Source organism: Mus pahari, chromosome 1, assembly GCF_900095145.1.
Source record: "Mus pahari chromosome 1, PAHARI_EIJ_v1.1, whole genome shotgun sequence".
In the NCBI taxonomy this organism is placed as follows: Eukaryota; Metazoa; Chordata; class Mammalia; order Rodentia; family Muridae; genus Mus; species Mus pahari.
Genome location: NC_034590.1, coordinates 154323730 through 154337666, shown reverse-complemented (window position 1 = coordinate 154337666; position 13937 = coordinate 154323730). Strand labels below are relative to the sequence as shown.

The window sequence follows — 13937 nt, the reverse complement described above, 5'->3', positions numbered from 1 at the left end:
AAAGGTGCATTTAACCTTTATTTGCCTAGTTAATTTTAACTTCTATAATCAAACACACACTTTTTGAAAGATTAGTTCTTTGAGAGTTCATTCCAATGTGTTTTAATCATCGGCACTCTTCCCACAACTCCTCTCAAATCCACCCACCTTTCCTATCCATCCAACTTAGTTTCCTGTTTCTTTTCAACCCACCAAAACCAATTAGTGGTGCTCAAACATTCTAGGATGTATGTTCTTCTGCTGGAGCACTGTCAAAATCGCTAAGGGCTACATTCACAGAGGAATCTGTCTGTCTCTTTTCCAGAAGCTAGCAGTTGCCAATAGCTCCACAACTAGGGGTAGAACCTTGTATGTAAGTTCTATTTCCTTGCTGAGATATTGTCTGACTTGGGCTTGCACAGGTTTCATAAGACCATTGCACACACTATTAGTTCATATGTATAGCAGTCTATAAGACGATTCCGTATGGTCATCTACCACCTTTGGCCTTTGATTCATTCCTCCCTACTTTTCCGCAGTGATCCCTGAGCCTTGGGGAAGGGGAGATGTGGTATACATGCTCCTTTTAGAGCATTCTTACAGTCTCTTGTCTCTGTGTCTCGGTCAGTGTGGGTCACTGTGTTAGTGAAATATGTATGGGTTGAGAAATATATTGATCCATAGGTATAATGATGTCATTTGGCAATAGTGTGTTCATTTAGCAGCTTAATAGTAATAACATTTCCCTGAGGCCTGTGAGCCAACTGTAGGTAGTTCCTTGGCCTGATAATTATGCCAAGTATGGGCTGTTTTATCTTGTGAAACAATGAGACAGTGGTTGGTTACTCCCTGATTTTCATGCCATTTTTACACCATGTCTTTCTAAACCAGTTATTGTTGTAATGACCAAGCCCACTCAGTCAGTCAATAAGTTCTCTGGCGCAGGAGTGAGGAACGAAAAGAAAGAGATGATTAGCGTGACCCTACCCAGTCAATTCTAAGACTGAAGGCAGGTTTATTTTTTCCCAATCCACTTTTAAACCATTTTAATTACAAGCAAGCAATAAGGACAAACAGTACAATAAACACAGAAAGTAAAGGAACAAGCAAGGCAATAAGCAGTCCCGTGGTCACTCCTGTGATCGCTGTTTCTAAGGACTTGTCAGGATGGCCAAAATATCTAAGCCTACCTCCTTGTCCAAGCCCAAAATCAGATTCTTGCCTGAAGCCTACTTCTTTTGTTCCACCCTAAAATTAAGATTCCTGCCTGAGCCGGGTGTGGTGGCACACACCTTTAATCCCAGCACTCAGGAGGCAGAAGCATGTGGATTTCTGAGTTCAAGGCCACCCTGGTCTACAGAGTGAGTTCCAGGATAGCCAGGGCTAAACAGAGAAACCCTGTCTCAGGGAAAAAAAAAAAAGATTCCTGCCTGAACTTACTTCCCTGGTTTATCCTAAAATTAGATTTCTGCCTGGGCTTACTTCCTTTTCATGGCCTTATGTGAGATTCCTGCCTGAAGCCCATTTCCTTGTCTATGGCCAATGTCAGTTTCCTGCCAAAGCTCCCCACATTTTAATGTATGGGATTCAACAGGTTGTAATCAAAGACAGTCTTAAACACTAAGTGTTCAGAGCCAAAACGGTATGCATTCATATTATAAAATACTAATACATTTTAATATATTATTTTTCAAACCCATGCCTTTAAAGTTAATGAAGGATTTTTTAAGTCCAGGACAATGATTGCTGAAGTCAAAGCTAGTTTGTGATTCATATCAGAATTCTCAGGGTACCTTCTACATTATGGTTTTTTGCATGTCTGGATACCAGCTCTTCTTTTTGCTAATTATATACATATATGTGATATACATACATACATATATATATATATATATATATATGTGTGTGTGTGTGTGTGTGTATGTGTGTGTGTGATATGTATAGTATATATTAGATAAACATATTATTTCTTCTTTACACATGGAGAAATAATTCCCATACCATAACATTTATCCTTTGAAAATATGAAAGTTGCCAGGCAGTGGTGGCGCATGCCTTTAATCCCAGCACTTGGGAGGCAGAGGCAGGCGGATTTCTGAGTTTGAGGCCAGCCTGGTCTACAGAGTGAGTTCCAGGACAGCCAAGGCTATACAGAGAAACCCTGCCCCGAAAACCAAAAAAGAAAAAAGAAAAGAAAATATGAAAGTCAACAAGATCTAGTTTATTCATAAAAATTTTAAATAATTGCCACTTTTTAATTTCAATACATGTTCAAGACTAACAAAGAAGCCTCATGCTCATTAGTTAGCCACTCATTTTGTCTCCTATCTCATGCTTCCTCCTCTTCATCAACCCTGTGAAACTATTAATTCACTTTACACCTCTATGGGTTTTCTAGAACATAATCAGATCTTTTAAATAAATGGATTCATATAATACATGACCATTTATGTTGGGTTTCTTTAACTTAGCATGTTTTCAGAGCTTACCTCTAAGGAAAAAGTTAAATTATGAATTGCCTGAAAGCCAAAGGTTAAAAAAAAAAGAAAAGAAAAATATAAGTACATTCTTCAGCTTTAATTAGTTATAAAGGAAGTACATGAATAGATACAGTGTATTTTAAGGAATTATAAATATAGTCTTCAACTTCACTATATGATTATTTTTTAATCAGCTGTTTCTCTTCCTTATTTTCATGATTTCTAATTCTCTTTGAAAAACTCACTCTGAGCAGTGTTATAAAGAGTGGGAGCAATGGTAATGAAAGCCACATGGTGTTGGAACAGAGACAGACAGGTCAATCGATGACAGAGAATTGAGACCCAGAAATAAACCCATACACCTACTGAAACTTGATCTTTGACAAAGAACCCAAAACCATACAGTGGAAAAAGGAAAGCATCTTCAACAAATGGTGCTGGTCTAACTGGCAGTATGCATATAGAAGAGTGCAAATTGATCCATTCTTATCCCCTTGTACAAAGCTCAATTCTAAGAGGATCAAGGACCTCTACATAAAACTAGATACACTGAACTAATAGAAGAGAAGGTGGGAAATAGCCTCGAATGCAATGGCACAGGGGAAAATTTCTTGAACAGAACACCAATAGCTCAGATTCTAAGGTCAACAATTGACAAATGGGACCTCATGAAATTCAAAAGCTTCTGTAAGGCAAAGGACACTGTTAACAGGACAAAATGAGAACCAACAGATTGGGAAAACATCTACACTAACCCTACCTCTGATAGAAGGCTAATATCCAAAATATACAAAGAAGTTACACTCCAAAAAAACAAATAACCCAATTTAAAAATGGGGTACAAAGCTAAAGAGAATTCTTAACCAAGGAATCTTGAGTGGCTGAGAAGCACTAAAAGAAATGTTCAACATCCTTAGTCATCAGGGAATGCAAATCAAAATGACCCTAAGATTTCACCTTACACTAATCCGAATGGTTAAGATCAAAACCTCAGGTGACAACACATGTTGGCAAGGATTTAGAAAGAGAGGAATACTCCTCCATTGCTGGTGGGATTGCAAGCTTGTACAACCACTCTAGAAATCAGTCTGGTGTTTCCTCAGAAAATTGAAAATAGCTCGACCTGAAGACACAGCTACAACAGTCCTAGGCATATACCCAAAAGATGCCCCACCATAGCACAGAGACATGTGCGCCACTATGGTCATAACAGCCTTATTTATAAAAGCTAAAAGCTGGAAACAACCTAGATGACCCTCAACCAAAGAATGGATACAGAAAATGTGGGCGGAGTATTGTCTTATTTGTAGCAATACAGTTTGAACCCTTGCTTTGTGCTTGCTAAGCATCTGCTCTCTAACCTTTATCAACATGACAATGTGCTCTCCACCATTAATTCTTCTTCTATTCTTGGCTAGACTTGTTACTTCTATCTAACTTATATATTAGTACAACTTTATTTCTGAAAAGCTCAGTAATTTTGCCAGTACCATGTTTTTGTGAGTTATAGAATACAAATTCTCTTTTAAATGGGAATAAGACAGTTGTAAGAAGCTAAACCTAGAAAGAAATATAAAAAGGAATATGGTCACTTGATGTCTACCTATGAGTTTGGTCACATTTATATATATGTATCTCATAGTGTATATTCATATACATTCATATAAATACATCTACATATATTCTTTCTGGGAGTTGTAAGGAACCAAGAGCTGAACAATAGTGTATTCCACTTCAGCTTACAGCAGAACTTCTCATCAGTTCACAAACTGTCTTGGTTATGTTTTGTCTATTTTCTTTTTTGTGTCTTCATTATATGTTTGACATTTGTTCTTAAAACACATCTTTATTATTAATAAATGACTACATAAAACGTATTTGTATTTCTAAATTTACATTGAATTTTGCCTCAAATACTGCATAGAATTTCATACTATGCATTAAATGCGTTTTATATTTCAGTCCTGACTATGGACACCTTCCACAGACAGTGACATGCTGAAGTCTTTGTACTTTCCTCTTTAGAAACCTGAAGAATAATGGTTTTGGTGAGCATGTCTAGGAGAGGAATTTGTGGGTATCTAAATGCACCATTTCTCTATCAATCTCCCTTGTGTATGCCAGCATCCTCCAGTCCTATTTCATATTCTGGTTACTACAGCAGCGGCCAGAGCTTGATGCCAGTGAACAGAGCAGGAATGTGCTTCTCATTTCTTCTCGCGGGTGGCTCTTTACAGAAGCACAAATATTTGGAACATAATCAGCTCTCAGAGCTACACATGAAACAAGGGGAGGCTAACTTCTTTAGACTGCTCTTCACCATCAAGAGGCAGAAACCAAGAGACATACTTCCCATTGTCACTTTGAGGGACCATTGGACAGCTTTGAGAAGGGATATATAGACTTCTACCTAAAAATCCCCATGAGATTGGGCTTAGGTTGCCAGTATTGGTTGCCAGTTTGAAACCATATCCTCCTATTGTCTTTTCCCCTTTTCCCTATTTTAGTCTTGTAGCTCACTATTCCTGCTAGTTGGTGTTATTTCCTCAAATGAGCTAGCTACAGACAAGCCCATGACTCAGAATTTACTTTCAGAAGCTACTAGTATTACCCACTACAAGAACTGCCAGATTGCTTTCCAGTGTATCTGCACCCTGATCAGAACAGCTTGGCCAGCCTCCAACTTGTAGAACAGAGACTGGGTAATTTCAAAACTTCAGAGGGACACATTTTAACAAGGCTTTGCCTCTGCTTAGAAGGCACACAGCTGTAGTTCCTTGTGTAGAATCTGACACATGGGTCAGGGACTTTTCTTTTTATATTTACTTCGGTTACATGCCATGCTCATTATACAGCAGTTCCCTAGAAGATTTTTTTCTCTCCTACTCCCGGTTCACAACTTCTGATACATAGACCATGTGCTTTATCATAAAAGTTCTGTAACATGATCCTGAAAAGCATTATAGAAACATAATGTGGTTATTCTTTTCCAGTGAAGGATGTTGCTTCCCTAAAGTCATCAAACACTCTAGAATATGCATTTGTTCTATCATACCATCACTTGGGTTTACATAAGGGGAAAAGTGGTGAACATTAATGCTTTTGTGTGCATGTGGCAACTCACTCTAGCCACTACAGTAGACTACCTCTTTCTCTCTTTTCTTGGATTTCCTATAAAAGGAAAGCAACAAATACACATCTTCATGAAGTAAAGCACAAACCATGACCACTTGGGAGCAGGGAATGAGAGACACTTCCTTTAGGGGGTGATGGTGCTTCTCATTTGGGAGTAGCTTTTAAAATCTCATCTAACCTCTTCTGCTTTTGTCGTGGGAACAGGTGGTCAACACATACACTCCAGGAAAGAAGATCTGGCTGGAAGGCGTGGTGACCACCTCAGCTGGAGGCACAAACAATCTGTCAGATTCCTACGCTGCAGGATTCTTGTGAGTAATTGACATTTTCACTCTCAGGAACTTTTAGGAAAGGACAGTGAAACTGTAACACACTCACTACCCATCACAAGGCAAAGAGCATTTCCAATGGAAAGTTTCTATCTAGTCATTCGTGAATGTATTTAACCGTACTTAGTCACTCCTTCACTACTAACACTTTGTCAGACGTGAGCATCAGAGAACGGATGACATCTTGAATAAGTCTATAGTTCAACCCACCATGGAGTCAGCAGCCTACATTCTCCCTTCTCCATTTTACCATAGTTCTGGTAGTTGGGTAAAAACAGTCACAGTTTTGTCCTCCAGAGACATGCCTGGAAGAACTGGAATGAGAGATGACTACATTGCAAAGAATAATTACGTTGTGATAATTCTTTGATGCATACTGGATCTACCAAGAGCTAAGAACTGTCTGAAATCCTTTGGTACTTTGACCACCAGTGAGATCGGTGCTACGGTTTTAGTGGTGAGCCAGTGCAACAGAGGCTAGTGTCCTCATACATAGTACCACTAAAGAAGCTGGAAAGCAGAATTGAGGTAAGTTAGCCAAGAGAGCTCATTTAGCTAGTGGCAGAGATCAGACTCAAATCCAGATGGCCTTCTCCAGAGTCCATCCTTTTCCCCATGCAGTAGACCACTTCTTTCTGCCTCCCACGGCCTTCCTATGAAAGAAAACTAGGCTTATGGAGGAATAAAAAAACTCCTGAGTGGGATTATCCAAAGGGTTTCATAGGCAAGTGGACATTTTGTGGGACATGATAAGAGGGCCCTGACCTTCCCAGATAGAGAGCAGTAGAGCTGACAGTGAGATAGCTCAGGCTGAAGAAACAACACAGGAAAGGCACACAGAGGGACAGTGGGTAGTACTGAGTAACGCCTTCTCTCAGCAGAGAGGAATGAAGGCCGAGACTGTGAAGAGGGCTTACACCAGATGATGGATGGTCTTGAAAACCATCTAAAGGTAATGAGGCTTTGGCCTGGTCGTCTACCAAGCTACTAAAGACATCAAAGAACAGATAATCAGATAAGTGTCTTAAAACTTAGACCTTGTCAATGTTATGCACAGAATCTCAGCAGGGATGAGAATATGAGTTTGAAGGCTATTGTAGTTGCCTGAAGAATGACTTGAACCAGAAGCATAGAGCTCTACCTGGCTATCAATGTCATGTAGCCAGGACAAGCCTCACAACCAGAGACTAAGTATTTCTTCTGGTCCATTATGGTCCTTTGGCCCAGGCTTTCTGGCTGAGCGATGCACAAACTGTAGCTTTGCCCTCAGCTATGTGTTTTGCCACTAACAGCTGTTGCTAATTAGACAGATGCAGCTTCCCTCCATTGAGACATTAACACATTTGTGAAGAGCAGGTCAGGCCAGCCAAGTAGATGGCATTTTCAGATGGGATGATGTTAAAGGTAAGTGAAGATAACTGCTTAGTGTAATTCATGATGTTACTTTGGATCTTCCGTGTTTGTAACCTCTAACTTTGTGTTTCACAGAGAAGTCCAATAAGCATGGTTCAAATTAATGAAATGGAGTGAATCAGCATTTAATGCAGTGCTACTAAGAGGCTTCTTTCATAATATACTCCCTGCTAGTTTGATATGAATCCTGTTACAAGGGTGAAAAGCCAGGTTGGCAGTCAGTACTCAGGGGACCCCTTGGAATCAACCCAGGAATGGCTTTTGCTCAGCTGTTGCCAAGTGATTCTGCTTTGAGGTCCAGGGAGCAGCCCAGTTGTGCTGAATGTTTTCCTGACTACTCTTCCATGTAGGGAATGATGTAAAATGAAAAGTACCACAGAGGTACTTCGCAGGCGGCTGAAACAGAGACAACATGCCTTGGCATGAACATCAGTCAAGCAGCTATAGATGTCTACATGGAGCTGCAGATAAACATAGTTGTTGATAAGTGGGCTGTAGCTCAGATCACCAGCCCTTGGTTGGCAGAGATCAGATAGATCTAGTTCATTCTGCTCCTGGTCTTTCCTCTTACTGTCTTGTCATCCATCCCATCTTAACTCCACTGGCAGCACACAGCAATGCACTGTGTTCTTGAAGTATACAAATTGTCTCCTAGAAAAATAATATAGGTAGAGCATTCTAAGAAGCTCAGGAGCATGTGAAAAGATGGCGTTTCTCCGGGACTTTCCGTATATCACATAACCGTGAGCTTCCTAGAGCACATGCATATGCACACATGAATCAGAAGTCTGCTACTATGATTCAAGGAGAGTGCTACCTTGTCAATCTTCAATTCTTTGGAATACTGCAAATTCATCCTGATAGACTGCCATATCTCCAGCATCTAGAGCATGCAACAATACAAGTGGTGAATAAGACACCTATGGAATGGGAGAATAGATCCTTAACAAGTGAGCAATGGGATCACTTTACACAGCACCAGGAGACAGCCCCATGAGGCTGTGCTGATGGTGGGGCCCATGTAGATACGATCTTGTATATATATTTCTTCTAGAAGATGAAACTCCATATTTGCCTTTATAGTTCAATATTAAATATAGACCATGACATCTTTGTGCTTCATGAACATGGCTAGAGCTCTGGTTTAAGAGGCATTCACCCAGAGTTCTTACTGGAGTTCCACCACAGGGCATCTTTGGTAATCTGTCTGCTACTGTGCCTCAGGATTAGAGCAAGAGCTGAACCTATTATCCTGATTTCACAGGCTTGCCAAACTAATGAAAATAATAAACGCAAGTAGCTTTGCATGTGATGTTCTCAAAGTAATTTCAATTCTCTGGGTCACTGTCCCAGTGTGAACAAAACTAGCAGAGCAAACATTCTGCTCTATTGTACGCAGACTTAACTTCTGATTTAAAGCTTGTTTGTGTATGTTTTGCTCTGCTTTTGGGTTTGGATTTGCAGCTCTAATTGCCAGTAAATGTGTTCATTTCTATGAGAATAAAATAAAATTGTAAATGTAAAAAAAGATTTGAAAATGTGAACATTATTTAACCATAATATAAGAATTAGAAATGCTCTTTATTCCAGCAAGGAAAAAATTTAATTCTAGAAGTCATGGGTTTGGAGCCCCATATGGTTTCAGATTTGGGAAATCATAACTATGCATAATTTTTCCCATGTGCTAAATGGTGATTTTCAAAGTTTCTAGAATCTAATTTTATCCAGACAAATGTCAGCCTAAACAGTGCTGTGCACCAACAGCGTGCCAGGAAGTGCTGTGAGTATAAGTTCAATGCGGTGTGATTGAGGGCCTGGGACTGATGGGGAGTGGTCGAGATCTGTGCATGATCACCACCCACCAGGCTGGCAGAGGGTGCACACAGAAAGAGCTCTGTGAAGGTAGAAGGAGATACAGCGGACTAGGATGCCAGAGGTTAGCAGACAGCAGTCACTTAGGAGATAGATGTGTGGTGAGAAACTTGGCAAACAGAAAGAAATGAGTTAGAGGAGGGTAGGTAGAAATTACTAAGCAGGAATTACAAGGTGGGAAATGTCAGTATGAGAGGGCATGCTGCACTGGCTACTCAAATAGTTCTGTGCGGCTTAGACCTGTGGCGAAGGAGGTTTGAGGTAAAAGCTAAGATGAGTGATGGTTTTTAGCAGTGGTAACATAGAAAGCAATGACTGCCTAAACTTATGAATGAATTGAGTCTGTCCGTTAGAATGGCAGGGTCTGGGCATTTGGGAATGCCCTTTGAGGAGCATGCTGTGTAAACTAGGCACTCTACATAATCAGGATGAGTACAGGGTCAGTGCAAGTTGCCCACTGCAGCGCACTGTGAAGGTAATGTGCTTAAATCCCTGAATAGTTGACCATGGTGTCAAGGAAGAACATTATTACATTGACTGTGACAGTGAAACATGAGGGGTCCAGACACCAAGGCAGATTTGCACCAAGGCTGGTTTGCGTAGGTCATAGGCCCATGCAGCTTAGTCCTGGGAAAAACTTGTGCTGTTACACAGCGAGGAGGCTGAGGATGCAAGGTGTGCTCTGTGTGCGTGTGCAGGTGGGTGCGTGTGTGTGTGTGTGTGTGTGTGTGTGTGTGTGTGTGTGTGGCCAGGGAGGAGCACTGGGCTTCTGTGTGCTGGCCACATCCATTTGTTAGTATTCTGGAAGTAAAATAAAAGCCATACGTTGTGATAATGCCATGACCACGAACAATTCATTTTATTCCCTCAGACTTCTTTTCCTGTAAAATAAGAGATTAGCTGTGATAATGTTTGAGATATTTACTTGTTTAGCACCTAAAATGATTTTCTCCTTTAAAGCATCAAGTAAAATTGGTAGTTCTGGTGACATTGTTTGTGTGCTGTAGCTAATCTTTACAGTGCTTGTTAGATGCCATTTTAAAATGTGCTGACGTGGCTTTTTTTTTTTTTCCTCTTTTCTTTTAGATGGCTAAACACTTTAGGAATGTTGGCCAATCAGGGCATTGATGTTGTGATACGACATTCATTTTTCGACCACGGATACAACCATCTGGTGGACCAGAATTTTAACCCGTTACCAGTAAGTGCTGGATAAAGATTCCCAATTCATTTCCATATCATTTGGTTCTTTTGATCAAGCCCTTTTCCACACTAGGAGATTTTTTTCTCCTTTTGCTATTGGCAGTCTCTTTCATAAATCAGATGGAGCATTCTTGTTTTTGATTTAATGAACCATTCCATGGGCTTTTGGCTCCACCACCTCCCCTACACACAGCACCTACACAGACGCACACATACATATATGTACATACATTTATATGAGTATAATATATAAATTTATTACTATTACTTTAGCAAACTTTGTACAATTAAGATTCCACATCTACTTGTGGCCTGTTTGAACTCTGCTTGAGAGTGAATTTTTCCAGATTGTTTTCTTTTAATGCTAATAAGAGGCATTAGCTAACATCAGATGCAGCATGTTGAAAGCAGATGGGGTGTTCACCAAGATCAGATTCAACAGGAGTCTATCCATCTCTTAGGGAAGGGATGAAGTTAGATGTTGACCCCTATGTGACAATGAAGATTTGTCCCAAGGCAGAGTTCTGAGTGACCTGCTGCATCATCAGGGAAATCTCAGCCCAGAAAAGCTGGTGTTTGTGTTTTTCCTTAGAAATATACAGATGATTCCTTTACACAGGTATCACATCATGGTCCTGGTGGAAGGTCAGGCCCTTCTCCTCATACCTGTGGTTGCACTTTGAGATAATGTATCTGCTTCATTGGACAAGGACACTGAGGATGAGATGGAATGGGGTATAACACCAGCCCTAGACCAGGTCCTGGGCCTTGAGTTATGGCTGCCTTGAGGGCCCTGGGAATAAACCGAAACAGGCAGGGCATGAGCCCGTGTTCCTGTCATTTGCCTCCGTTACCTATTTCCACCCAACTTTTTCTATTCCAAGCCCCAAGTCAAGAGGCCTAGAACAGGAATAGTGTGGCCCACAAGAGTATCATTCTCAAGTCTCAAAGTTGAAGCCAATTGGCACACTGTTTTTATTCACAGAGCGAGAGTAAGTCTTGGAGTCTGTACGCAAGGCTGGGGGAGGAAGGAGGGGTGAGAGTTTTCTGCTTCGAACTATAGAGATTTAATTTGTTTTCATAATTTGTGTAAATAAGTCAAAATAATTAGAAGACTATCTCCAAGGTATAAGTATTAAATAAACATAGATCATGATTTCTATTCGGAATAAATAAAAGGGTTTGGTTTTTTGCTTGTTTGTTTTTTGTTTTGTTTGGTTTGGTTTTTTTTTTTGTTGTTTTTGTTTTTTGAGAAGCAGGAGTCAGGGAAGAAACAACAATGAATAGATAATAGAATGTTGTTATTCTATTATACATCTAGAATCCTAGATGTGGATATATGAAGGGCTTTTATTACCATGTGACAGGTAAGGAAAGAGACAACCGATGGTAAGAAGCTAGATAAGCAGGCGTCACACAGCCTTTTAAGCAAGGCAGAGTCTAACAGAAACATTTCATGGCAGGAACTGACTCAGCATGTCCAGAGACGCAGGGTCACAGGTGCTGGAGGCTGGAAGGAAGGAGGAGACTGCATAGATGTAGAGTGGGCTCGAGTCAGATTGTTAAAGGCAACTGTACTAGAAGTAGTGAGAAAAAAATCACTGGAGAGCTTTATCAGGGAAGTGATCACTCTTCCTCAATGCATAGAACCACTTTTATCAGTGCAGGTCATACTTAACAAGTCAAGACTGTTTTCTATTTTCATTTAATTTTATTTGGTGTATCAGCAAAACTCCAGTCCTTCCTTTTTTCTTCTTCCCTTCTTTCATTCAAACCTCATTCACTCATCTTCTTTGCATCCCATTTGCTTACTGGCCGGATCTCTGCATTGAGCCAGAAGGACAGAGATCCTGTGTATTGTGGCGAGAAATGGAAAATGAGTATGAGATCATTGTAGGTTATCATAACTGCTCTAAATAAAGCCTATTGAGGTAAATATGACTTTATTAACTTTCCTGAAAAAATAGAGAGCTAAAGGAGTGTGGACAGTAGCTGTGATGTCAGCTCAGGTTCCTGAGGTCAGAGAAGTCACAGTAGCCAGGGTTTCCTAGCTCTGAATCCTACTTTCTCTCTGCTGTGCAGTGCTATTTCCCTAAGGGCTCACGTTGGTGTCTTTGTCATGCCTGAGGCAAATTCTGCCCTTGGCTTGGGTCTGGAGATGAATAGGAGCGAAGGAGACAAGCTGGTGAAAGATGGTGTCAAAAGACTAAAAAGGCCTCCTTTCCAGATAGGACTGCCTGGGTATCTTACCACGCCTCTCTCTTGCGTGACAGCCTAGGACCATGGCTTTGGACACTTAAGACACAAACTTTCATGGCTTTATTCTCCCCAAATAGGAGTAACTGCCTGTGGCTTTCTTTAAAAGCAGAGCACAGGAATCCTCAGCTGACACCTGATGGCCCCAGAGCTCACATAAGTCTCTAAGATCCTGTAACTGTGTCCAGGGATGCAGCACAAAGGCCCAAGTGAGCTGGCAGCTGCGGGTCCAGAGACATCAGGCTGTGAGAAAGAAAGAGCTTACAAAGTAGCAAGCTCCTTCTTTATCTCCCCTCATGGCAAATTCTGTACCTTATAAGTAGAAAACTCCCCCAGCTGGGGGAGCGTCCTAAGTGTCCCCTGGAAAGAACTTACAAGACAGGCCAGAATTGCTGACTGGGCCCAAAGACTGGGAATGGAGCTGGACTTGAGGACCATATTGGTCACAATGTCAGACAGCTGTGGAACTGATAGCTAAACAATGCCAGTAACAACCTATGGGCTTCCTACCGTGCAGCTTCTCCACTAGAGCTTAAGAGATTAGAGCATTAGTTAATTGTACTTGAGTTTCTCCCGGAAAAAATATGTTTTTTGTACTCCCATTCATTCAAACCCAACTTAGTATATTTCAGGAAAGAATCTTATTAGCAAATTTGTTTCTGTTTTGCTGGTGCTCTTGAGTAAATCCAGAGATGGCAAGCCTCTGGGCCTCAGGGCTCCTCAGGCCACATCCCATACCACCCCTCCCCCTCCTCAGGGCTCCTCAGGCCATGTCCCACACCATCCCTCCCCCTCCTCAAGGCTCCTCAGACCACATCCCACACCATCCTTCCCCCTCCTCAAGGCTCCTCAGGCCACATTCCATACCACCCCTCCCCCTCCTCAGGGCTCCTCAGGCCACATCCCACACCATCCCTCCCCTTTGTCTTTAACTTTTCCACTTTCCATTGTGGGCTCTGGCAGGCCTGTTTCAGTAGTACCTGTCAAAGGTAAGAGATAATAGTAGGATAGGACAGCACTGTGAACATGGTTTCTAGGAGTTAGGGTGAGGGAAAGTGAAACAAGATTTTAGGGCAGGGAAACTATTCTGAATGATACTAAACAATGGGTTGTTTCTTTGCCAATCCCAAACCACAGAATGAGCACCACAGATAAACCCTACATTGAAATATGGACTTTCCATGTCACTGATGGAAGGTCACCAAGTGTGAAGGCTCCACTCTGACACTGATGATGGTGAGAGCTAATGATACTGGAAGAGGACCTGAGG

General features: G+C 41.2%; 1 protein-coding gene across 1 annotated transcript in view; it reads left to right on the top strand.

The window, feature by feature from the left end:
* Hpse2 (heparanase 2 (inactive)) overlaps positions 1–13937 on the top strand; it is a 548186-nt gene that overhangs the window by 414887 nt on the left and 119362 nt on the right. Inside the window, exons 8-9 of the mRNA XM_021192975.2 lie at positions 5799–5905; positions 10295–10409. Coding sequence (XP_021048634.1) covers positions 5799–5905; positions 10295–10409 — 222 coding nt within the window. The remainder of the gene's footprint in view (positions 1–5798; positions 5906–10294; positions 10410–13937) is intronic.